General features: G+C 37.9%; 1 protein-coding gene across 4 annotated transcripts in view; it reads left to right on the forward strand.

The window, feature by feature from the left end:
* camk1db (calcium/calmodulin-dependent protein kinase 1Db) overlaps window positions 1–27,762 on the forward strand; it is a 105,233-nt gene that overhangs the window by 41,875 nt on the left and 35,596 nt on the right. For all 4 annotated transcript variants that reach the window (XM_062043048.1, XM_062043044.1, XM_062043045.1 and 1 more), the window contains exons 2-8: window positions 6,545–6,676; window positions 8,771–8,845; window positions 13,357–13,495; window positions 15,141–15,267; window positions 15,442–15,517; window positions 21,437–21,549; window positions 23,208–23,286. In XM_062043048.1, the coding sequence (XP_061899032.1) occupies window positions 6,545–6,676; window positions 8,771–8,845; window positions 13,357–13,495; window positions 15,141–15,267; window positions 15,442–15,517; window positions 21,437–21,549; window positions 23,208–23,286 (741 nt within the window). The remainder of the gene's footprint in view (window positions 1–6,544; window positions 6,677–8,770; window positions 8,846–13,356; window positions 13,496–15,140; window positions 15,268–15,441; window positions 15,518–21,436; window positions 21,550–23,207; window positions 23,287–27,762) is intronic.

Consider the following 27,762-nt stretch of genomic DNA (forward strand, 5'->3'; position numbering starts at 1 on the left):
CTCAGTAAAGGTTTGGGAACTGAGGAGACACATTTTTGAAGCTTTTCAGGTGGAATTCTTTCCCATTCTTGCTTGATGTACAGCTTAAGTTGTTCAACAGTCCGGGGGTCTCCATTTTTGATTGATTGATTGAGACTTTTATTAGTAGGTTGCACAGTGAAGTACATATTCCGTACAATTGACCACTAAATGGTAACACCCGAATAAGTTTTTCAACTTGTTTAAGTCGGGGTCCACTTAAATTGATTCATGATACAGATATATACTATCATATATACTATCATCATAATACAGTCATCACATAAGATAATCACATTGAATTATTTACATTATTTACAATATTTTACATTGTGGTATTTTAGGCTTCATAATGCGCCACACATTTTCAATGGGAGACAGGTCTGGACTACAGGCAGGCCAGTCTAGTACCTGCACTCTTTTACTATGAAGCCACGCTGTTGAAACACGTGGCTTGGCATCGTCTTGCTGAAATAAGCAGGGGCGTCCATAATAACGTTGCTTGGATGGCAACATATGTTACTCCAAAACCTGTATGTACCTTTCAGCATTAATGGTGCCTTCACAGATGTGTAAGTTACCCATGCCTTGGGCACTAATACACCCCCATACCATCACAGATGCTGGCTTTTACACTTTGCGCCTAGAACAATCCGTATGATTATTTTCCTCTTTGTTCCGGAGGACACGACATCCACAGTTTCCAAAAACAATTTTGAAACGTGGACTCGTCAGACCACAGAACACTTTTCCACTTTGCACCAGTCCATGTTAGATGAGCTCGGGCCCAGCAAAGCCGGCAGCGTTTCTGGGTGTTGTTGATAAATGGCTTTCGTTTTGCATAGTAGAGTTTTAACATGCACTTACAGATGTAGCGACCAACTGTAGTTACTGACAGTGGTTTTCTGAAGAGTTCCTGAGCCCATGTGGTGATATCCTTTACACACCGATGTCGCTTTTTGATGCAGTCTTGCCTGAGGGATCCAAGGTCACGGGCATTCAATGTTACGTGCAGTGATTTCTCCAGATTCTCTGAACCTTTTGATGATATTACGGACCGTAGATGGTGAAATCCCTAAATTCCTTGCAATAGCTGGTTGAGAAATGTTGTTCTTAAACAATTTGCTCACGCATTTGTTGACAAAGTGGTGACCCTCGCCCCCGTCCTTGTTTGTGAACGACTGAGCATTTCATGGAAGCTGCTTTTATATTGTGGAGGATGCATATGTGTTTAAGAGGTCTTTCATTTTACATAAGCCATGTTTAGAGTAGCTACTACTTTTCCTTTGTATATTCTACCAGTCTCTCTTTGTCTTCAGATTGTCTGTTTAGTGTCTTAAACCATCAGGAATGTGAAACCAAACCCCCAAATCTTCCTTATCAGTGTTGCGAGGGAGAGAGGAGGGGAGGGGCTTTCTTTTTGGGCAATAAGTTGGCTTTTCCGTTTGAATGTCAGATCGACTAGAGTAGCCGATATGAATGTACTGGTTAAACTGATCTCCTAAAGCTTTAGTAAAACTTGAAAATATTCCAATTCTGTCTTGATGGTCCTTCTTACTCAGCATACACTACCGTTCAAAAGTTTGGGGTCACTTTGAAATGTCCTTATTTTCAATGAAGATAACTTTAAACTAGTCTTAACTTTAAAGAAATACACTCTATACATTGCTAATGTGGTAAATGACTATTCTAGCTGCAAATGTCTGGTTTTTGGTGCAATATCTACATAGGTGTATAGAGGCCCATTTCCAGCAACTATCACTCCAGTGTTCTAATGGTACAATGTGTTTGCTCAGAAGGCTAATTGATGATTCGAAAACCCTTGTGCAATCATGTTCACACATCTGAAAACAGTTTAGCTCGTTACAGAAGCTACAAAACTGACCTTCCTTTGAGCAGATTGAGTTTCTGGAGCATCACATTTTTGGGGTCAATTAAACGCTCAAAATGGCCAGAAAAAAGAGAACTTTCATCTGAAACTCGACAGTCTATTCTTGTTCTTAGAAATGAAGGTTATTCCACAAAATTGTTTGGGTGATCCCAAACTTTTGAACGGTAGTGTATATGTCATCGAAAGAACTTGGGATTGACCAGTAACTTAGATTCCCTGGGAGGAAGAACGCAACAATACCCAATCATGGCACCCACCTGTTCCCAATTAGCCGGATGTTCCGAATAAGTGTTTTGATGAGCGTTCCTCGACTTTCTCAGTCTTTTTTGCCACTTGTGCCAGCTTTTTTGGAAACACGTTGCAGGCATCCAATTCCAAATGAGCTAATATTTGCCAAAAATAACAAAGTTTTCCAGTGGGAACATTAAATATCTTGTCTTTGCAGTTCAAAAGGATTTTGCCAATCATTGCGTTTTGTTTTTATTTACCATTTACACAACGTGCCAAGTTGGTTTTGGGGTGTGTACATTGATGCTCATTCATGGCAGCTGTGGACTCATTTTGAGGGCGTTTGGACTTGATATTGACCAAAGGCCAAAGGGATTAATCTGGACTGTAATTAGCGGATGAATCAGGGATGAAATGTCTTGATGTTGTTGTGCCATCTGTGCCTCATATCCTCGCAAAGGCTTGTGTGCAAAAAACCGTAAATCCATTTTCCCCCATCAATAATTTAATGGCGGGAAATAAGCCGGCCTGTTCGGTTTTTCCACACGGCGAGGAGCGCAGGGTTTCAGAACCTCGGTCGTTCCTTGACGATGGTCACCGCTGAGGTCGTGACACAAGATGGAGGAGGCGGCGGGCGGGGGCGGATGCAAGAAAAGGGGAAGAAAAAAGCCTGCTCAGCAGAACGCGTGCCAGCCTTGAAGGTGGTATCGTAGCAACAGACAGCCGTCGCTTAAGCAAATATCGCCCTAATTTGTTTTTGAAGGTGCACGGAGACGTATGTCCCAAACATGTTTTCGCTCTGTTCTTTTTTTTTTTTTTAGAGGTCTTAAAAGTGTTTGCCCTGCCTTAAACTAACACGTACGAGCGGCGGGACCTTGCCGGATCTTTGTAAATACTCACAATATGCTGCTGGTGCACTTTTCTGTGTCAACACTGCTTGAGTCAACGCCAGGCAGGCTCGTGTTCTCCCTACTTTGTCGTGTGGGAGCAGACGCACAAACTCCCTGAGCATTAGCAGCATCAGACTGTCCCCAACCTTCCGTCATAACAATTGAAATGTTGTATATAACTATAACTATATATATAGGCCGTATAGGCAAATGCTAAGGGCGCCGTCCATCAGGAGGCGCCACGCCAGTGCCACAAATGTTGGAGGGAAAAAAAAAATACAAATAAAGTTGGTACTATTATTTCTAAATACAAAAAATAATCCCACGTTAATTAAAATGCAGAGTAAAGCCTATTTAATAGAAATATTATTTGTTACAACATTACGCCCCGCACGGTGCGCCCCCTCCCTTCCCGTATCATGACTTTTTTTGGACGTCACCACATCAAAAAATCAACACAAGATGTCAAAACGGCCAAAACTGTCAGGTGCCCAGGGAAGAAAAAATAGAAAAGAAGAGGAGAAACGAGAAAAAGACAGAGGTAGCAGGTAGGTAACGTTAGCCTACATGCAATTATTTGTCTGTTACAGAATGTGATAGTAACCTGGCTTTTTAGCATTAAGCTAATGTTACATGATTCGGCAATTGCTAATCAATAAAGAGCTAGTTCTGTTTTAACGTCGGGTTAATATTGTGGAGGGGGCTAAATTGTTATGGAAAATAATAATGTAACGTTAGGTAATTACAGTACTCCCACCTTACATTCCTCAGGGGACATTTGTATTAGATCTTTTAAGCAGGTGTTTTTGTTTACATTGTTATTGCTTTCTGGTTAGCTCAGGGGTCGGCAACCCGCGGCTCCTTGACCACTCTGATGCGGCTCAGCTACATGCATGCCGACCCCCCCGATTTTCCCAGGAGATTTATGGATCTCAGTGTCTCTCGTAGATTACTCCCAGGGAAAAAATAATCCTATTTACACTCTAATTACTAAATAAAGGGCGTGCCCTAATTGCACTGCAGTAATTGTCCTCTATAGCATTTGCATACAGCGTGCCAGTCCAGCCACATGTTGCATGTTGTTATTACTTGCACACACAGGAGACAGCAAAGCATACTTAGTCATCAGCCACACAGCTTACACTGACGGTAGCCGTATCAAACAACTTTAACATTGTTACGTTACAAATATGCGCCACACTGTGAACCCACACCAAAAAAGAATGAAAAACACATTTCTGGAGAACATCCCACCGTAACACAACATAAACACAACACAACCATTACCCAGAATCCCATGCAGCCCTAACTCTTCCGGTCTACATTATACACCCCCGCTACCACCAAATCCCCCCACACATCAACCCCCCCCTCTCCGTGCGTTGGCTGAGCGGAAGAGTTAGGGCTGCATGGGATTCTGGGTATTGGTACCGTCAGTGTAAGATGTGTGGCTGCTGAGTTAGTACGCCTTGCTGTCACTTACGTGAGCAAGCTGAAATTGCATTCTACGTGTGGTCGAGCAGGTACACTGTTAGGGCAGACTGTAGAGGGCGCCAAATGCAGTGTCATCACGCTCTGATATTCGGGAGTCTCCCGGGAAAAATGAGAGGGTTGGCAAGTATGACGCTATCAAGCGCCATTCATTCAAAACTCGCGGGCTGCACTAACATCAAATTCCCACATTAAAGTGCGTGCCGGTGCGTGTGTCGGAGACCCCTGGTTAACATAGCACAAAGCATTTAAGCTTTGTATGCAGTTTTTCATTTTAAATTTTAAATTTTTTTTTGTGGCTCCCATTACTTTCTTTAATTTGTGAAACTTGCCAAAATGGCTCTTTGAGTGGTAAAGGTTGCCGACCCCTGGGTTAGCTAATGTTTGCCCCGCAGGTAATAGTCACTTTTCCACCCCTTTATATATTAGGTATAGTTGTAAGCCTAGTTGTTAAAGTGCGCATCATTAGTGTTAATTAAGCAATATCACATGAGAGGGAATGCTGTTTTTTAATTTGAGCAATGCTGTGATTCGGTTAAAGATAATCATAACATAACATTCTCATATAATATGTTAATTTGCTTTCTTTAAGTAAAAAAAAAGGTCAAAGACAAAGCTATTCGGTTTCTTGTGAGTATATACACTTCACTGCCGATGTGGGGGGGGCGCCACCTAAAATCTTGCCTAGGGCGCCAGATTGGTTAGGGCCAGGCCTGTATCTTTCTGTCTCGCCTCTTGGTGAGGGCGCTCGCATTTTTCTCCGCTCCCTCCTTCCCTGCTTGCTTTCTTCGTGTCCTTGTCCTGTCTGAACTTTTTTTTAAGCCTCCTTCTTTGCGCTGTCCTCCAAATCTAAACTTCAAACATGGATATGATCAGCTGGACTCTCGACGCAATTGACAAAAGTCTTTTCGACAAGGAAAAGAGGTCTGGGGTAGCCTGGCTGCCCTGATGGGGTACGTGGGAGACTCCTGGGATAAATGGAGAATCACGCGCCTCTCCAGTGTTTCCCATAAACTGCCAAGATACCTGTGGCGGTGGGGGCGTGGCTATGGGCGTGGTCACCATGACATCATCGAGGAATTTGCATAATTTACTACAATGATATGATTTTCTCTAAAAAGGCTCAAAAAATGTATACTTACTAATTAATAATAACAGTTTTGTTTTAAACGTCCATCCATCCATTTTACAATATAATTACAACACTTTATGTACATATTTATATACAGATTTGAACAATAAGTTATTCACTGAAATATATTTATTAATTGTGGTTCTTACAAAAAATATATCTTATAAAATATAAAAGCTAAAATGTCTCTTAAAGCTCGGCCCCTTTAATTAGTGCATACTAAATAATTTCACTTTAGCCTACTACTACAACCATATTATTTACCAGCAACATAAAGTGAAACAGAGGCAGAGGTGTCCTGCCACAGTCAGTAACAAATAAACAGAAAACAGTAGTGGTCAAATACAAATAAGGCAACAAGAGAAGTATCCTACACTTCTCTTTTGTAAAGTAAATCTGAACAGCCTATATGGGCATCTACATCAACTATATGATTTGCCTGAGAAGCTGGACAAAAAAAATAAAAATTATTTGGGGCGGACGTAATTCTTTCGTGGCGGGCCGCCACAAATAAATGAATGTGTGTGAAACACTGAAGGTGGAATGGTTTGATTCGGTTAAAAAATGTGGAAATGATGGAAGTTTGAAAAATATGGCCAATTCATTTTGAATGGGAAAAATGTCCCAGTGAACCTGGAATTCTGGGTAATCTGGGAATTTTTGGAATTTGTCAAGGGAAAGCCCACAATTCCCAAATAGGCTGAACAGTTTGACGTTGGAACGCTTTGAATCGGAAGAAAAATATGCTTAGGAGCAGTCACACAATAAATTGTAATGTGTTTATTTTGTTCAGAGTTCAGATGGGATTTTAGATTTTCTGCGCGGCGTCATTTTAACGTGTCTCTTTCTTGCCTTCTTCCCCCCCGGTTCTCGCCCCGACCCTGTCCCTCGCAGCGGTGCGTTCTCCGAGGTGGTGATGGCTCGGGAGAAGGCCACGGGAAAGATGGTCGCCATCAAGTGCATCCCCAAAAAGGCCCTGAAGGGGAAGGAGACCAGTCTGGAGAATGAGATTGCAGTGCTGAGGAAGTAGGTATCACCACTTCCTTGTTTGGGTGTGCACACTTCCTTGTCAAGTCACCACAAGTCAGGTTAAAAAAAACAAAAAAAACGCCACTTAGCTGCAACCAGCAACAGATCCGTTGAGTTAATAAGAAATGGAAATAATATATTAGTTATATTAGCCTACTATCAAAATGACTTTAAAAGTCTTATATAAGTGTTATAATGAAGACAACACATGATGTAAGTGTCTATATTAGCTATATTAGCCTACTATCAAAATGACTTTAAAAGTCTTATATAAGTGTTATAATGAAGGCAACACATGATGTAAGTGTCTATATTAGCCTACTATCAAAAAGACTTTAAAAGTCTTATATAAGTGTTATAATGAAGACAACACATGATGTAAGTGTCTATATTAGCTATTATAGCCTACTATCAAAATGACTTTAAAAGTCTTATATAAGTGTTATAATGAAGACAACAAATGATGTAAGTGTCTAGTCTATATTATCTATATTAGCCTACTATCAAAATGACTTTAAAAGTCTTATATAAGTGTTATAATGAAGACAACACGTGATGTAAGTGTCTATATTAGCTATTATAGCCTACTATCAAAATGACTTTAAAAGTCTTATATAAGTGTTATAATAAAGACAACACATGATGTGTCTAGTCTATATTATCTATATTAGCCTACTATCAAAATGACTTTAAAAGTCTTATATAAGTGTTATAATGAAGACAACACGTGATGTAAGTGTCTATATTATCTATATTAGCCTACTATCAAAATGACTTTAAAAGTCTTACATCATGTGTTGCCTTCATTATAACACTTGTATAAGACTTTTTCTTATATATATATATATATATATATATATATATATATATATATATATATATATATATATATATATATATATATATATATATATATATATATTTATATATATATATATATATATATATATATATATATAAGAAATACTTAAAAATATATATACACCCCCCCCCCCCCCACCTCAACACCTCCCAAATTTCCTCTTTAGAACAAAACTTAGTAAAATTGAACAATTATTCATATGAAGATGAACTCAATCAGATCGTTTTTAACCCAAAAAAAATTCCTTGATCCAAGATAGAAGAAATATTTTTGTGACATCTTTAATCTCTCCTGTTCCACCGCTCGTGTCACGAAGCTGCAGTGGAGAACAAAACCAACAGCGCCTCTGCTGGCTGCAGCCGAGCAGTGCACTCCCTTTGGCCTCACAAGACAAATGATCCAATTATTCGTAATTAATTAAGTTATTAAGCTATTATTATACCGAAAATAAAGACAGTGTCGTTTTGGTCGCCTTTTATTATTTTTGACAGCACGACGTTCTAAAAAAGTAAAGAAGAAAATGTCTCCAGTGGCTCTTTTGTCAGCAACGTTGCTGCCTATGCATGACATTTGTCAACAACAACAAAAAAAAAGGTTCATCTAGTTTCAATACTGCGCCCACTCACACGCGACATTGACACCACGAGACTTGGATCCTCCACCAGAGCATGATGGGTAACCCCCCCCCCCCCCAGGATCTGACTTATCAGTCACCGCTGCTGGAGCGTTGATTCCAGTTGCCTGGTTACAGTTGCCATCCTCCTTTTTATTATTCCCTCATCTCCATCCTCCGCTCCTACTTTCCTCATGTTCTAAATGTCTTCTGGTCGTCTGAGAGCCTTTAATTAAACCCAGCTCTCCTTTCTCTTTGTGGGCTTAACCAGGAAGTCCTTTTCAGACTCACCCCCCTTGTCTCTTTTTACTCCGCACCAAGTCATCGCAGGTTGTCCCTAGATAGAGCGCCTTTGTCCTGTCGTGTCTCGCTGGCGGGGGTTGCCGCTTCGTGACTCATTGATTACCTTTTAAAGTACCTCCCTCCCCTCCCCCCCTCTCCCTTCTCCATCCGGCCGCCTCCTCCGCGATGCATCATTCACAAAAAGATGCCCTCCTCACCAATGCTGTTTAAAAAAAATAAAAAAATGCTAATGATGAGTTCCCAATCAACAGGGCATGCTGCTGACAAAAGCAAGGAGATAATTGCAATAATCAGTGGCGTTTGTTTCCCGCAGGATAAAGCACGAGAATATTGTGGCTCTGGAGGACATTTACGAGAGTTCCAATCACCTGTACCTCATAATGCAGCTGTGAGTACACACTCTCTTTAATTGTGGCCCTTCATGATGGAATGTTTTCATTTCTTTATATACAGTATATGTATCTGTGTTTCCCATAAACTGCCAAGATACGCGTGTCTATGGGCGTGGTCACATGACATCATCGAGTCATTTGCATAATTTACTACAATGATATGATTTTCTCTAAAAAGGCTCAAAAAATGTATACTTACTAATTAATAATAACAGTTTTGTTTTAAACGTCCATCCATCCATCCATTTTACAATATAATTACAACACTTTATGTACATATTTATATACAGATTTGAACAATAAGTTATTCACTGAAATATATTTATTAATTGTGGTTCTTACAAAAAATATATATCTTATAAAATATAAAAGCTAAAATGTCTCTTAAAGCTCTGCCCCTTTAATTAGTGCATACTAAATATTTTAACTTTAGCCTACTGCCGCAACCATATTATTTACCAGCAACATAAAGTGAAACAGAGGCAGAGGTGTCCTGCCACAGTCAGTAACAAATAAACAGAAAACAGTAGTGGTCAAATACAAATAAGGCAACAAGAGAAGTATCCTACACTTCTCTTTTGTAAAGTAAATCTGAACAGCCCATATGGGCATCTACATCAACTATATGATTTGCCTGAGAAGCTGGACAGGACAAAAAAAAAAAAAAATTTTTTTTTAATTTTTAAAAAATTTTTAATTTTTAATTTTTTTATTTGTGGCGGACGTAATTCTTTCGTGGCGGGCCGCCACAAATAAATGAATGTGTGGGAAACACTGTATCTTGCATGCTTTGTGGGCAACTACTCAGAGAACATAGTGTGTATGTATATATATATATATATATATATATATATATATATATATATATATATATATATATATATATATATATATATATATATATATACTACCGTTCAAAAGTTTGGGGTCACATTGAAATGTCCTTATTTTTGAAGGAAAAGCACTGTACTTTTCAATGAAGATAACTTTAAACTAGTCTTAACTTTAAAGAAATACACTCTATACATTGCTAATGTGGTAAATGACTATTCTAGCTGCAAATGTCTGTTTTTTGGTGCAATATCTACATAGGTGTACAGAGGCCCATTTCCAGCAACTATCACTCCAGTGTTCTAATGGTACAATGTGTTTGCTCGTTGGCTCAGAAGGCTAATTGATGATTAGAAAACCCTTGTGCAATCATGTTCACACATCTGAAAACAGTGTAGCTCGTTACAGAAGCTACAAAACTGACCTTCCTTTGAGCAGATTGAGTTTCTGGAGCATCACATTTGTGGGGTCAATTAAACGCTCAAAATGGCCAGAAAAAGAGAACTTTCATCTGAAACTCGACAGTCTATTCTTGTTCTTAGAAATGAAGGCTATTCCACAAAATTGTTTGGGTGACCCCAAACTTTTGAACAGTATCTTTGTCCATGTGATGTCAGGTGAAACAAAAATTGAGGTGCAGTTCAGCTAAATGTGTTGGTTGGACTTGTTTCTTCAGCATTGTCCACACACATTGTGGCCAAACAGCTCCATTTTTGTTTCATCTGACATCACATGGACAAAGATACCGTAAGACCTTCTGGAGGAAATTTCTGTGGTCAGATGAACAAAAATGGAGCTGTTTGGCCACAATACCCAGCAATATGTTTGGAGGAGAAAAGGTGAGGCCTTTAATCCCAGGAACACCAAACCTACCGTCAAGCATGGTGGCGGTAGTATTATGCTCTGGGCCTGTTTTGCTCTCAATGGAACCGGTGCTTTAAACGGGACAATGAAAAAGGAGGATTACCTCCAAATTCTTCGGGACAACCTAACCTTGGGCGCAGTTGGGTGTTCCAACAGGACAATGACCCCAAACACACGTCAAAAGTGGTAAAGGAATGGCTAAATCAGGCTAGAATGAAGGTTTTAGAATGGCCTTCCCAAAGTCCTGACTTAAACGTGTGGACAATGCTGAAGAAACAAGTCCATGTCATTTAGCTGAACTGCACCGATTTTGTCAAGAGGAGTGGTCAAAAATTCAAGCAGAAGCTTGTGTGGTTAGAGTGTCCGCCCTGAGATCGGTCGAGTCATACCAACGATGTAATGATATCAAGTCGATACTACTATCGATATTTTTTAATCGTCACAAAATCTTTTTTCCTTTTTTTTTTTTTTTTGTAAATTCATATTATGTTTATAAACATGAATATGACCAATGTATGATCCTGTAACGACTTGGTATCGGATCAATACTTACATTTGTGGTATCATCCAAAACTAATGTAAAGTATCTAAACAACTAGAGATGTCCGATAATAACGGTCTGCCGATATTATCGGCCGATAAATGCGTTAAAATGTAATACCGAAAATTATCGGTATCGGTTTTTTATTATCAGTATCGTTGTTTTTAAAAAAAAATTTTTTTTTTTTTTTTTTTTTAATTAAATCCACATAAAAACACAAGATACACTTACAATTAGTGCACCAACCCAAAAAACCTTCCTCCCCTATTCACACTCATTCACACAAAAGGGTTGTTTCTTTCTGTTATTAATATTCTGGTTCCTACATTATATATCAATATATATCAATACAGTCTGCAAGGGATACAGTCCGTAAGCACACATGATTGTGTGTGCTGCTCGCCCACTAATAGTACTAACCTTTAACAGTTAATTTTACAAATTTTCATTAATTACTAGTTTCTATTTAACTGTTTTTATATTGTTTTACTTTCTTTTTTATTCAAGAAAATGTTTTTAATTTATTTATCTTATTTTATTTAAATCATTTTTTTAAAAAGTACCTTATCTTCACCATACCTGGTTGTCCAAATTAAGCATAATAATGTGTTAATTCCACGACTGTATATATTGGTTGATATCGGTATCGGTAATTACTGAGTTGGACAATATCGGCATATCGGATATCGGCAAAAAGCCATTATCGGACATCCCTATAAACAACAGAAGAATAAGTGATTATTACATTTTAACTGAAGTGTAGATAGAACATGTTAAAACAGAATATTAACAGTAAATGAACAAGTGGTTTAATAATAATTTCCTACCACTTGTCCTCGATAATGTAGACAAAATAATAGAATGATAAATGACACCTAGTGGTTAGAGTGTCCGCCCTGAGATGGGTAGGTTGTGAGTTCAAACCCCCGGCCGAGTCATACCAAAGACTATAAAAATGGGACCCATTACCTCCCTGCCTGGCACTCAGCATCAAGGGTTGGAATTGGGGGTTAAATCACCAAAAAATGATTCCCGGGCGCGGCCACCGCTGCTGCTCACTGCTCCCCTCACCTCCCAGGGGGGTGATGAAGGGTGATGGGTCAAAATGCAGAGAATAATTTCGCCACCCTAGTGTGTGTGTGACAATCATTGGTACTTTAACTTTAACGTAAAAGTACTGTAGTTGTTTTTAAACAATATTATTGAGTAAAAGTGTGTTTTTCTTTTTTAAAGGGATGTTGTAAGTGTTTTTTTTGGGGGGGGGACAAATTAAATTGATATAAAATTCATTCATGTTTTGAGATACAAGCTTGGTCGTGGAACGCAATGTGCTCGTAAGTTGCGGTACTACTCCACTTATTTTAGTCTACTTGCAGGAGTTTAGGTATTTTTGCCTCATCCCTGTGGGAATCCTGCGTGCGGCTGAAGCCTCAAGGAATGTGACCACCCAGGACTAAGTGCGGTGCGCTCAAAACAACCGCCAGGTGGCATCTGCGAGTGCTGTGTCATCACTTTCTCTTTCGGACTTGCGAGGTCGATTTCTTCGCTCGGGCTTAAAGGGAAGGATGAGGCAAAAATACAACCTGAGCTACGCTACCGTTCAAAAGTTTTGGGGTCACCCAAACAATTTTGTGGAATAGCCCTTATTTCTAAGAACAAGAATAGACTGTCGAGTTTCAGATGAAAGTTCTCTTTTTCTGGCCATTTTGAGCGTTTAATTGACCCCACAAATGTGATGCTCCAGAAACTCAATCTGCTCAAAGGAAGGTCAGTTTTGTAGCTTCTGTAACGAGCTAAACTGTTTTCAGATGTGTGAACATGATTGCACAAGGGTTTTCGAATCATCAATTAGCCTTCTGAGCCAATGAGCAAACACATTGTACCATTAGAACACTGGAGTGATAGTTGCTGGAAATGGGCCTCTACACACCTATGTAGATATTGCACCAAAAACCAGACATTTGCAGCTAGAATAGTCATTTACCACATTAGCAATGTATAGAGTGTATTTCTTTAAAGTTAAGACTAGTTTAAAGTTATCTTCATTGAAAAGTACAGTGCTTTTCCTTCAAAAATAAGGACATTTCAATGTGACCCCAAACTTTTGAACGGTAGTGTACGTTAGGGTAAAATCACACTTTCCTTCTCACAGCCTTGGCGTGCAATGACAGTTTGCTAGTCACGACTTGTCAAAAATGGCGAGCGGTGTTTGAGTAGTGGCGTGCAAACGAGCCCGCTGTAATCAACGGCGTGTCCCGGCTGTGCTGACAGGGTGTCCGGGGGCGAACTCTTTGACCGCATCGTAGAGAAGGGCTTCTACACCGAGATGGACGCCAGTCGCCTCATCCGGCAAGTTTTGGATGCCGTCAACTACCTCCACGCCATGGGCATCGTGCACAGGGACCTGAAGGTACCATGACCCGTGATAGACACACACCCGGCAGCGGGATTGGCACAAAGTTGGGATTCAGTAGTTTGTGTGTGTTAATAAGCTCGTCCCATTATTCATGGAGATAAGTACAAACCCCAAAAGCAGTGAAGTTGGCACGTTGTGTAAATGGTAAATAAAAACAGAATACAAATCCTTTTCAACTTATATTCAACTGAGTAGACTGCAAAGATAAGATATTTAACGTTCCAACTGGAAAACTTTGTTATTTTTTGCAAATATTCGCTCATTTGGAATTTGATGCCTGCAACATGTTTCGGTAAAGCTGGCACAAGTGGCAAAAAAAGACTGAGAAAGTTGAGGAATGCTCGTCCAACACTTAATTGGAACATCCCACAGGTGAACAGGCTAATTGGGAACAGGTGGGTGCCATGATTGGGTATAAAAAAAGCAGCTTCCATGAAATGCTCAGTCGTTCACAAACAAGGACGGGGGCGAGGGTCGCCACTTTGTCAACAAATGCGTGAGCAAATTGTGTAAGAACAACATTTATCAACCAGCTATTGCAAGGAATTTAGGGATTTCACCATCTACGGTCTGTAATATCATCAAAAGGTTCAGAGAATCTGGAGAAATCACTGCACGTAAGCGATGATATTACGAACCTTCCATCATCTCAGGCGGTACTGCATCAAAAAGCGACATCAGCGTGTAAAGGATATCACCACATAAGCTCAGGAACACTTCAGAAAACCACTGTCAGTAACTACAGTTGGTTGCTACATCTGTAAGTCTGAGTTAAAACTCTACTAAGCAAAGCCACAGCCATTTATCAACAACACCCAGAAACGCCGTCGGCTTCGCTGGGCCCGAGCTCATCTAAGATGGACTGATGCGAAGTGGAAAAGTGTTCTGTGGTCTGACGAGTCCACATTTCAAATTGTTTTTGGAAACTGTGGACATTAAAGGAGGAAAAGAACCATCCGGATTGTTCTAGGCGCAAAGTGTAAAAGCCAGCATCTGTGATGGTATGGGGGTGTATTAGTGCCCAAGGCATGGGTAACTTACACATCTGTGAAGGCACCATTAATGCTGAAAGGTACACACAGGTTTGGGAGCAACATATGTTGCCATCCAAGCAAGGACGCCCCTGCTTATTTCAGCAAAACGTGTTACAACAGCGTGGCTTCATAGTAAAAGAGTGCGGGTACTAGACTGGCCTGCCTGTAGTCCAGACCTGTCTCCCGTTGAAAATGTGCGGCGCATTATGAAGCCTAAAATACCACAACGGACTGTTGAACAACTTAAGCTGTACATCAAGCAAGAATGGGAAAGAATTCCACCTGAAAAGCTTCAAAAATGTGTCTCCTCAGTTCCCAAACGTTTACTGAGCGTTGTTAAAAGGAAAGGCCATGTAACACAGTGGTGAACATGCCCTTTTTTTGCAATGTGTTGCCGCCATTAAATTCTAAGTTAATGATTATTTGCCCCCAAAAAATGGGAACATGAAATATCTTGTTTTTGCAGTCTATTCAATTGAATATAAGTTGAAAAGGATTTGCAAATCATTGTATTCTGTTTTTATTTACCATTTACACAACGTGCCAACTTCAAAAGTTCATCATCACAGTACTAACTGGCCTTTTTGACTGTTTTTTCGTCGCAGCCGGAGAACCTCCTTTACTTCAGCCCGCACGACGAGTCCAAGATCATGATCAGCGACTTCGGCCTGTCCAAGATGGAGGGCACCGGGGACGTGATGGCCACCGCCTGCGGGACTCCGGGATACGTGGGTGAGCTCTTGTGTTTGCGAGCGTGTTAGCGCCCAGCTAATTAAACCCGACGACATGGCCTAATCTAATCCGGCAGCAGGTTTAATCTGAAGCATCTGTCGCACGCACGTGGACGACCTTAGTTACACAACGCCGTTGTTTGCGTATATATTCCTTTCATTTTCTTTGTTGCAGCACCTGAGGTGTTAGCGCAGAGGCCCTACAGTAAAGCCGTGGACTGCTGGTCCATAGGGGTCATCGCTTATATTCTGTAAGTACTCAACGCGTGACACGCTTTCCATTCTTATCCCTCAGCAGCCATGCAGCTCTCTGAGCAAGGTGCCAAGCCAATTACCGTAAGGAGCTCATTAGGCAGAATTAAATTGAGAGTCCATCAGAAGATGGAGTTCACCTTCAACTGTGGTTATGAAATACCGGAAACTAGGGCTGGGCGATATAAATCGATATATTCGATACACTGCAAAAACTGAAATCTAAGTACCGTATTTTTCAGACTATAAGTCGCAGTTTTTTCCATAGTTTGGCCGGGGGTGCGACTTATACTCAGGAGCGACTTATGTGTAGGGATGGTGTTTGATAAGAAATTATCGAGTTTCAGCCCATTATCAAATTCTCTTATCGAATCGATTCTCTTATCGAGTCCAGATAGGTTGTTGTATATGGAAAAAAACACAATATTTGGTTTAACAAAAGCTCACTTTTATTTTATAAGAAAAAAAAATAAAAAAATAAAAATAAATATTGACTGTTACCCCCCTAAAAAAAAAAAAAAAAAAAAAAAAAAAATATTGACGTTGTTACCCAAAGTATATTAAGTGGGATTTTTCAGAAAAACAAATATATACAGTAACACAAAAACAACCTGTCTCTGTGATCACTATAGGTGTATAAATAATAATATAGTGTTAAATAAAATCAGTCCCTTGGGCTCAAAACTGAAAATAATACAGCTCTCCAAAAAGTGCACTTCTGCTGCTATTGGAACATACTAACTACACACACAGGCAGACAGCTAACAAACAATCCAAGACGTCTAATAAAGTTCCAAAGCAGATTAATCCATTTAGGGTCTTTATTGTTGTTGATCTCGCTTTCTCTTTTCCTATTTTTACTTTTGTCTTGCACTGTACTGTTATTTTTTATTTTTTTTAAGTACACACAATGACAAATGTATAAGCTATGTGATTCAATTAACATACTGAAATGTAATGCACAATATGTAAATATTAGCTTCACGCAAATATACAGTACTATCATCAAACAAATACTTCTGAGTGTTGAAACTATTTCGATGGTGGAAATACACGACTGGCAGCCATTTTAAGTCCTCAAAACATCCATTGAAACAGTCTTACTAACATCTTAGTATCAAACCACTTTCCACCTTAATATTGAGTTACATAAACAAGTTAAACAGTTTACTTACAGACTTATCTTTTCCAAGAGCTAACACAACTTGTCTACTTCTCAATTGTCTCAACCCGGAAGTGCCCTAACTAATGACGCATAGTATTTTAATATCGCCACAAGGTGTCAGTAAGAGTCTACAATCAAATGGGCATAACATTGCAGGTCCCACAGGGCATTTCCTGTACGTGGGAAGGGATTCGTTCCCAGGGATTCGAATAAAGAACCAACTCTTTTTCTTTACTATAGTGGCCTCGATAACGGGAACCGGTTCTCAAAAAGGGATTCGAGTCCATGGAATCGTTTCTTTTCTTATCGAACAACCGGGAGAACCGATTTCGAACATCATCTCTACTTATGTGTGAAATTATTAACACATTAGCGTAAAATATCAAATAATATTATTGATGTCATTCCCGTAAGAGACTAGACGTATAAGATTTCATGGGATTTAGCGATTAGGAGTGACAGATTGTTTGGTAAACGTATAGCATGTTCTATATGTTATAGTTATTTGAATGACTCTTACCATAATATGTTACGTTAACATACCAGGCACGTTCTCAGTTGGTTATTTATGCCTCATATAACGTACACTTATTCAGCCTGTTGTTCACTATTCTTTATTTATTTTAAATTGCCTTTCAAATGTCTATTCATGGTGTTGGCTTTTATCAAATAAATCTCCCCAAAAAATGCGACTTATATATGTTTTTTTCCTTCTTTATTATGCATTTTCGGTCGGTGCGACTTATACTCCGAAAAATACGGTAAGATGAAATATCTCAAATAAGGGTGATATTTGCTTATTTTTCTGTCTGATAAGATAATTCTTCTCACTAAGCAGATGGGGTGCGACGTTCATATGTTGTCAATATTCAGTGTTTTATCCTTCATAGTTAATATTGTAAATCCCACATTCTTTATTTTCATGTACATTCTGGATGTCTCATTCATAAAAAAAATTAAAATTCTATTCCGTTTTTTAAGGCGGTCTGTCATAACGTTTTTAGCATTCAGACATTATTGGGAGGTTTTGTATTAGTGTTCCTAAAAAGAGATATACCGTATTTTTCGGAGTATAAGTCGCACCGGCCGAAAATGCATAATAAAGAAGGAAAAAAACATATATAAGTCGCACTGGAGTATAAGTCGCATTTTTTGGGGAAATTTATTTGATAAAACCCATCCATCCATCTTCTTCCGCTTATCCGAGGTCGGGTCGCGGGGGCAGCAGCCTAAGCAGGGAAGCCCAGCCTTCCCTCTACCCAGCCACTTCGTCCAGTTCAAGAATAGACATTTAAAAGGCAATTTTAAATAAATAAAGAATAGTGAACAACAGGCTGAATAAGTGTACGTTATATGAGGCATAAATAACCAACTGAGAACGTGCCTGGTATGTTAACGTAACATATTATGGTAAGAGTCATTCAAATAACTATAACATGTAGAACATGCTATACGTTTACCAAACAATCTGTCACTCCTAATCGCTAAATCCCATGAAATCTTATACGTCTAGTCTCTTACGTGAATGAGCTAAATATTATTATTTGATATTTTATGCTAATGTGTTAATAATTTCACACATAAGTCGCTCCTGAGTATAAGTCGCACCACCGGAACCAAACTATGAATAAAACTGCGACTTATAGTCCGAAAAATACGCTACCGGCCCCCAGACACATTTTTTCTCTCTAAATTTGGGCCTGGTTTAAAGAAATCATATTTTTATAGGTTTGGCAAACATGGCCGTATTTTGCCTTTAGGACCTCAAAGTGTGACTTTTAGTTTGAAATCTGACAGTGTAGAAAACAATAATGAAATTGTATTAAAATGCCAATCATAATTAATGGAACACTGCAAAAACTGAAATCTAAGTAAGATTAAATATCTCAAATAAGGCTGATATTTGCTTATTTTTCTGTCTGATAAGATCATTCTTCTCACTAAGCAGATTTGGTACAAAAAGTAGCACACTGCAAAAAGTCAGTGTTCAAAAACAAGAAAAAAAAATACAAAAATGAGGGGTATTTTACTTGAACTGAGCAAAATTATCTGCCAATAGAACAAGAAAATTTGGCTTGTCAAGACTTTCCAAAACAAGTAAAATTAGCTAACCTCAATGAACCCAAAAATACCTTAAAATAAGTATATTCTCACTAATAACATGTGCACTTTTCTTGGTAGAAAAAAAAGGGACCTTTTTTCTCAATATGTTGAAAAATATTCTTAAATGAAGTAAATGCTGGTGCCATTATCTTGACATAATGATATGCGCTCGGCATTACATTTCTTGAAACCAGCAAACTTATACTAAAAACTAATTTATTGTTCTTAATGGAAAGGCAACAAGGCAACCGCTTGTTACTCTCGGGGTCTCCTAGCCGCTCAGGCAAATCATATTGTCTAAAAAGGCATTTTTCCATCGACAACATGACATCATCGCGCCCAGTGCGTGCTCTTTCAGTCAATTAGTGCGCATATAAATGTTATAATTGTAAATTTTATAATTGTAATTTTGAGGAATTTATCTGAATGTGCATGAACTATTTCTGTTCAAAATTGTTTGAAATGTTAAATGTTTAAATATTAACTGTCAGTTTACTGTACTGTGCCAACTGTACTACTATATGAGTACCTATTTTCTATTGTTTCATTGAAGGTAAAACAGCAAAGTCCATTTGGCTGTCATCTGTTTTAATTATGAGACACAATTGTGTCAAAGTCATGATTTTTTTTTTTCATGCTTGAAATAAGAAATTATTACTTAAAAAAAGTAGTTTTATACTTGTGAGTGTTGATGACACAGCTTTGATATTCTAGTTTCAAGCATGTTTTACTCAATATAGGTCATCAAATCTCAGCAACAAGCTGTATTATCTTACTGAGATCATTTAGGACCAAAACACTTAAAACAAGTAAAACACTCTAACATAAAATCTGCTTAGTGAGAAGAATTATCTTATCAGACAGAAAATAATCAAATATCACCCTTATTTGAGATATTTCATCTTACTTAGATGTCACTTTTTGCAGGGTAGAGAATGAAGAGTGCTTGAAACTCCGTTCAGTGCCACACCCACAAAATACCGAAGCAACAATCTCCAGATTAACACTGTATGGAAAAAAAAAATTAACAACAGAAGGAGATAACGTCCGCAGGAACCTACCACAGAACGAAGGACATACATTGTTTGATTTGCTATGATGCAGCTCATTTTTATTTGACCGTTATTGAAATATCTTGTGTGACATCATGCACAAAAGTGCACTTTATTTGTTTTAAACTATTGTAGTGGCGTTCTGTGTGCAAAAAGTGCACTTTAATTTAGTGTTGTTTTGATATGTCATCTTAGTGACATCATGCACAAAAGTGCCCTCGTAGCTCGTTTTAAAATGTCTGACAATCTTGCACTTTCTGTTTTGAAATGACACGAATGTTTGTGCCACTGCTTAGTAACTGTTTAATAAATACACTTTTAGTTGGGATTTCCTTCTCTGCATGAAAGTTTAAAAGTAGCATATATTAATGCAGTATGAAGAAGAATGTTGTGATGTAGACACATAGAATCATCATACTGCTGTGATTATATGCATCAAGTGTTCATTCAAGGCTAAGGCAAAATATCGCGATATATATCGTGTATCGTGATTATGGCCCCAAAAATATCGAGATATTAATAAAAGGCCATATCGCCCGGCCCTACTGGAAACCATTTCATCATCAAAAGCACTCCACTGGATTTATCTTCTCCAGATTACAACACACAGTTCGCTTCCCCCTTCATATTAATGTAGTCTATAATCTGTTTTAATATGAATGCAGTCCGTGTAATCTGTCTAAACTTTTGCGTGCTGCAGGAATAAAAAAAATAAATAAAAAAATCAAAGTGCAAGTCCAGTAGATGCGATTAGAACACAGCAAATCCTTTTTGACATCAAATGGATGACCTCTCGCCCTGTCTCTATCACACATGGACTGTCTGACCACAGAACTTTCCTCCAGAAGGTTCTTATCTTTGTCCGTGTGGTGTCAGATGAAACAAAAATGGAGCTGTTTTGGCCACCATACCCAGCAATATGTTTGGAGGAGAAAAGATGAGGCCTTTAATCCCTAGGAACACCATGCCTACCGTCAAGCATGGTGGTGGTAGTATTATTGCTCTGGGCCTGTTTTGCTGCCAATGGAACTGGTGCTTTACAGAGAGTAAACGGGACAAGCTAAAATCATCAGCCCGGAGGTTGGCAAGTCTTGGGCGCAGTTGGGTGTTCCAACAGGACAATGACCCCAAACACACGTCAAAAGTGGTAAAGGAATGGCTTAAATCAGGCTTGAATGAAGGTTTTAGAATGGCCTTCCCAAAGTCCTGACTTAAACGTGTGGACAATGCTGAAGAAATGTCAGAAAAACCAACAAATTTAGCTGAACTGCACCAATTTTGTCAAGACGAGTGGTCAAAAAGTCAAGCAGAAGCTTGTGGATGGCTACCAAAAGCGCCTTATTGCAGTGAAACTTACCAAGGGACATGTAAGCAAATATTAACATTGCTGTATGTATACTTTTGACCCAGCACATTTGCTCACATTTTCAGTAGACCCATAATAAATTCATAAATTCATGAATGTTCAAGTATGTGCTCCAATCACTCTATCACAAAAAAAATAAGAGTTGTAGAAATGATTGGAAACTCCAGACAGCCATGACATCATGTTCTTTACCAGTGTACGTCAACTTTTGTGGTGTGGTCCATCTTGCCAGGCTCTGCGGCTACCCTCCTTTCTACGACGAGAACGACTCCAAGCTCTTTGAGCAGATCCTCAAGGCCGATTACGAGTTTGACGCGCCCTACTGGGACGACATTTCAGATTCTGGTGAGAGAAGACCAAATATTACCATATTCCTTAAATGATTATGCTTAGTGAGGAGTGTGTTTAGTCAGTCAACTGCAGAAAGTACAAAACACCAAAAGCAGTGAAGTTGTCACGTTGTGTAAATGGTAAATAAAAACAGAATACAATGATTTGCAAATCCTTTTCAACTTATATTCAATTGAATAGACTGCAAAGACAAGATATTTCATGTTTTTTTTTAGCAAATAATCATTAACTTAGAATTTAATGGCAGCAACACATTGCAAAAAAGTTGTCACAGGGGCATGTTTACCACTGTGTTACATGGCCTTTCCTTTTAACAACACTCAGTAAAGGTTTGGGAACTGAGGAGACACATTTTTGAAGCTTTTCAGGTGGAATTCTTTCCCATTCTTGCTTGATGTACAGCTTAAGTTGTTCAACAGTCCGGGGGTCTCCATTGTGGTATTTTAGGCTTCATAATGCGCCACACATTTTCAGGTCTGGACTACAGGCAGGCCAGTCTAGTACCCGCACTCTTTTACTATGAAGCCACGCTGTTGTAACACGTGGCTTGGCATCGTCTTGCTGAAATAAGCAGGGGCGTCCATGATAACGTTGCTTGGATGGCAACATATGTTGCTCCAAAACCTGTATGTACCTTTCAGCATTAATGGTGCCTTCACAGATGTGTAAGTTACCCATGTCTTGGGCACTAATACACCCCCATACCATCACACATGCTGGCTTTTACACTTTGCGCCTAGAACAATCCAGATGGTTCTTTTCCTCTTTTAACGTCCACAGTTTCCAAAAACAATTTGAAATGTGGACTCGTCAGACCACAGAACACTTTTCCACTTCGCATCAGTCCATCTTAGATGAGCTCGGGCCCAGCGAAGCCGACGGCGTTTCTGGGTGTTGTTGATAAATGGCTGTGGCTTTGCTTGGTAGAGTTTTAACTTGCACTTACAGATGTAGCGACCAACTGTAGTTACTGGCAGTGGTTTTCCGAAGTGTTCCTGAGCCCATGTGGTGATATCCTTTACACACTGATGTCGCTTTTTGATGCAGGGATCGAAGGTCACGGGCATCGCCGCTTACGTGCAGTGATTTCTCCAGATTCTCCGAACCTTTTGATGATATTACGGAGCGTAGATGGTGAAATCCCTAAATTCCTTGCAGTAGCTGGTTGATAAATGTTGTTCTTAAACTGTCGGACAATTTGCTGACGCATTTGTTGACAAAGTGGTGACCCTCGCCCCCGTCCTTGTTTGTGAACGACTGAGTTTTTTCACGGAAGCTGCTTTTATACCCAATCATGGCACCCACCTGTTCCCAATTAGCCTGTTCACCTGTGGGATGTTCCAAATAAGTGTTGAACGAGCGTTCCTCAACTTTCTCAGTCTTTTTTGCCACTTGTGCCAGCTTTTTTGCAACATGTTGCAGGCATCAAATTCCAAATGAGCTGATATTTGCAAAAAAAGAACAAAGTTTAGCAGTTTGAACGTTAAATATCTTGTCTTTGCAGTCTATTCAATTGAATATAAGTTGAAAAGGATTTGCAAATCATTGTATTCTGTTTTTATTTACCAGTTACACGACGTGACAACTTCACTAGTTTCGGGGTTTGTATTAATGGAGTCACAACAAATTCACCTCCTGATTTTCTTCCTCAGCCAAAGACTTCATCAACTGTCTCATGGAGAAGGATCCAGAGAAGAGGTTTACATGCAACCAGGCTCTGGAGCACCCCTGGTGAGGAACTGACACACACACACACACACACACACACACACACACACACACCACATATCTGTTGCGGGTTAACACCAGCGGGAAGGACGCAGGTCTTTGATAAAGGGAGTCGTGTCACCTCAGTTGGTCGCCATGGCTGCCAGCTGCGAGCACACATCTGCTCCCTCAGAAGTCCCGCTGACTAAACGGCTGCCAATTAGCGGCTGGGGATTCTGTCCTTGGAAGAATGTGGTTAAAGAACCGTTAGGCCGGTTTCCCCCGAGCGGCGAGCTAACGAGAGCTGGACGGCGTGGGCTGGCTGATGATTCCGGACATGCTGACTTCATGTTGCAAACATGTCCAGTAATACATCTTTTTTTCTTTTTCTTTTTTCTATAACACTTATATAAGACTTTTAAAGTCATTTTGATAGTAGGCTAATATAGCTAATATAGACACTTACGTCATGTGTTGCCTTCATTGTAACACTAATATAAGACTTTTAAAGTCATTTTGATAGTAGGCTAATATAGACACTTACATCATGTGTTGCCTTCATTATAACACTAATATAAGACTTTTAAGGTCATTTTGATAGTAGGCTAATATAGCTAATATAGACACTTACGTCATGTGTTGCCTTCATTATAACACTAATATAAGACTTTTAAGGTCATTTTGATAGTAGGCTAATATAGCTAATATAGACACTTACGTCATGTGTTGTCTTCATTATAACACTTATATAAGACTTTTAAAGTCATTTTGATAGTAGGCTAATATAGACACTTACATCATGTGTTGCCTTCATTATAACACTAATATAAGACTTTTAAGGTCATTTTGATAGTAGGCTAATATATCTAATATAGACACTTACATCATGTGTTGCCTTCATTATAACACTTATATAAGACTTTTAAAGTCATTTTGATAGTAGGCTAATATAGCTAATATAGACACTTACGTCATGTGTTGCCTTCATTGTAACACTAATATAAGACTTTTAAGGTCATTTTGATAGTAGGCTAATATAGCTAATATAGACACTTACGTCATGTGTTGTCTTCATTATAACACTTATATAAGACTTTTAAAGTCATTTTGATAGTAGGCTAATATAGACACTTACATCATGTGTTGCCTTCATTATAACACTAATATAAGACTTTTAAGGTCATTTTGAAAGTAGGCTAATATAGACACTTACATCATGTGTTGCCTTCATTATAACACTTATATAAGACTTTTAAAGTCATTTTGATAGTAGGCTAATATAGACACTTACATCATGTGTTGCCTTCATTATAACACTTATATAAGACTTTTAAAGTCATTTTGATAGTAGGCTAATATAGACACTTACATGATGTGTTGCCTTCATTATAACACTTATATAAGACTTTTAAGGTCATTTTGATAGTAGGCTATTATAGCTAATATAGACACTTACATCATGTGTTGCCTTCATTATAACACTTATATAAGACTTTTAAAGTCATTTTGATAGTAGGCTAATATAGCTATTATAGACACTTACGTCATGTGTTGCCTTCATTATAACACTTATATAAGACTTTTAAAGTCATTTTGATAGTAGGCTAATATAGCTAATATAGACACTTACATCATGTGTTGCCTTCATTATAACACTTATATAAGACTTTTAAAGTCATTTTGATAGTAGGCTAATATAGCTAATATAGACACTTACATCACGTGTTGCCTTCATTATAACACTTATATAAGATGTTTAAAGTCATTTTGATAGTAGGCTAGTATAGACACTTACATCATGTGTTGCCTTCATTATAACACTTATATAAGACTTTTAAAGTCATTTTGATAGTAGGCTAATATAGCTATTATAGACACTTACGTCATGTGTTGCCTTCATTATAACACTTATATAAGACTTTTAAAGTCATTTTGATAGTAGGCTAATATAGCTAATATAGACACTTACATCATGTGTTGCCTTCATTATAACACTTATATAAGACTTTTAAAGTCATTTTGACAGTAGGCTAATATAGCTAATATAGACACTTACGTCATGTGTTGTCTTCATTATAACACTTATATAAGATGTTTAAAGTCATTTTGATAGTAGGCTAATATAGACACTTACATCATGTGTTGCCTTCATTATAACACTTATATAAGGTTTTTAAAGTCATTTTGATTGTAGGCTATTAAAGACACTTACGTCATGTGTTGCCTTCATTATAACACTTATATAATACTTTTAAAGTCATTTTGATAGTAGGCTAATATAGCTAATATAGATACTTACGTCATGTGTTGCCTTCATTATAACACTTATATAAGACTTTTAAAGTTATTTTGACAGTAGGCTAATATAGCTAATATAGACACTTACGTCATGTGTTGCCTTCACTATAACACTTATATAAGATGTTTAAAGTCATTTTGATAGTAGGCTAGTATAGACACTTACATCATGTGTTGCCTTCATTATAACACTTATATAAGACTTTTAAAGTCATTTTGATAGTAGGCTAATATAGACACTTACATCATGTGTTGCCTTCATTATAACACTTATATAAGACTTTTAAAGTCATTTTGATAGTAGGCTAATATAGCTAATATAGACACTTACATCACGTGTTGCCTTCATTATAACACTTATATAAGACTTTTAAAGTCATTTTGATAGTAGGCTAATATAGCTAATGTAGACACTTACATCATGTGTTGCCTTCATTATAACACTCATATAAGACTTTTAAAGTCATTTTGATAGTAGGCTAATATAGCTAATGTAGACACTTACATCATGTGTTGCCTTCATTATAACACTTATATAAAACTTTTAAAGTAATTTTGATAGTAGGCTATTATAGCTAATATAGACACTTACGTCATGTGTTGCCGTCATTATAACACTTATATAAGACTTTTAAAGTAATTTTGATAGTAGGCTAATAAAGACACTTACATCATGTGTTGCCTTCATTATAACACTTATATAAGGCGTTATAGTCATTTTGATAGTAGGCTAATACAGCTAATATAGACACTTACATCATGTGTTGCCTTCATTATAACACTTATATAAGACTTTTAAAGTCATTTTGATAGTAGGCTAATAAAGACACTTACATCATGTGTTGCCTTCATTATAACCCTTATATAAGGCTTTTAAAGTCATTTAGATAGTAGGCTAATACAGCTAACATAGACACTTACATCATGTGTTGCCTTCATTATAACACTTATGTAAGACTTTTAAGTCATTTTGATAGTAGGCTATTATAGCTAATATAGACACTTACGTCATGTGTTGCCTTCATTATAACACTTATATAAGACTTTTAAGGTCATTTTGATAGTAGGCTAATATAGCTAATATGGACACTTACATCATGTGTTGCCTTCATTATAACACTTATGAAAGACTTTTAAGTCATTTTGATAGTAGGCTAATAAAGACACATCATGTGTTGCCTTCATTATAACACTAATATAAGACTTTTAAGGTCATTTTGATAGTAGGCTAATATAGCTAATATGGACACTTACATCATGTGTTGCCTTCATTATAACACTTATGAAAGACTTTTAAGTCATTTTGATAGTAGGCTATTATAGCTAATATAGACACTTACGTCATGTGTTTCCTTCATTATAACACTTATATAAGACTTTTAAAGTAATTTTGATAGTAGGCTAATATAGCTAATATAGATACTTACGTCATGTGTTGCCTTCATTATAACACTTATATAAGACTTTTAAAGTCATTTTGACAGTAGGCTAATATAGCTAATATAGACACTTACGTCATGTGTTGTCTTCATTATAACACTTATATAAGATGTTTAAAGTCATTTTGATAGTAGGCTAATATAGACACTTACATCATGTGTTGCCTTCATTATAACACTTATATAAGGTTTTTAAAGTCATTTTGATTGTAGGCTATTAAAGACACTTACGTCATGTGTTGCCTTCATTATAACACTTATATAATACTTTTAAAGTCATTTTGATAGTAGGCTAATATAGCTAATATAGATACTTACGTCATGTGTTGCCTTCATTATAACACTTATATAAGACTTTTAAAGTTATTTTGACAGTAGGCTAATATAGCTAATATAGACACTTACGTCATGTGTTGCCTTCACTATAACACTTATATAAGATGTTTAAAGTCATTTTGATAGTAGGCTAGTATAGACACTTACATTATGTGTTGCCTTCATTATAACACTTATATAAGACTTTTATAGTCATTTGATAGTAGGCTATTACAGCTAATATAGACACATCATGTGTTGCCTTCATTATAACACTTATATAAGAATTTTTGATAGTAGGCTATTATAGCTAATGTAGACTCTCATGCAGACATGTGCCTTGTGGGGGCAGGTGCACCTTCTAAGGTGTTTGCAAGAAGACAAACTATAACTTCTATAGGCTGTCCAATGGCTGAAAATACTAAAAAAGTAAAACAGATGAAAAATA

Source organism: Entelurus aequoreus, linkage group LG03 (assembly GCF_033978785.1).
Source record: "Entelurus aequoreus isolate RoL-2023_Sb linkage group LG03, RoL_Eaeq_v1.1, whole genome shotgun sequence".
Taxonomy (NCBI): domain Eukaryota; kingdom Metazoa; phylum Chordata; class Actinopteri; order Syngnathiformes; family Syngnathidae; genus Entelurus; species Entelurus aequoreus.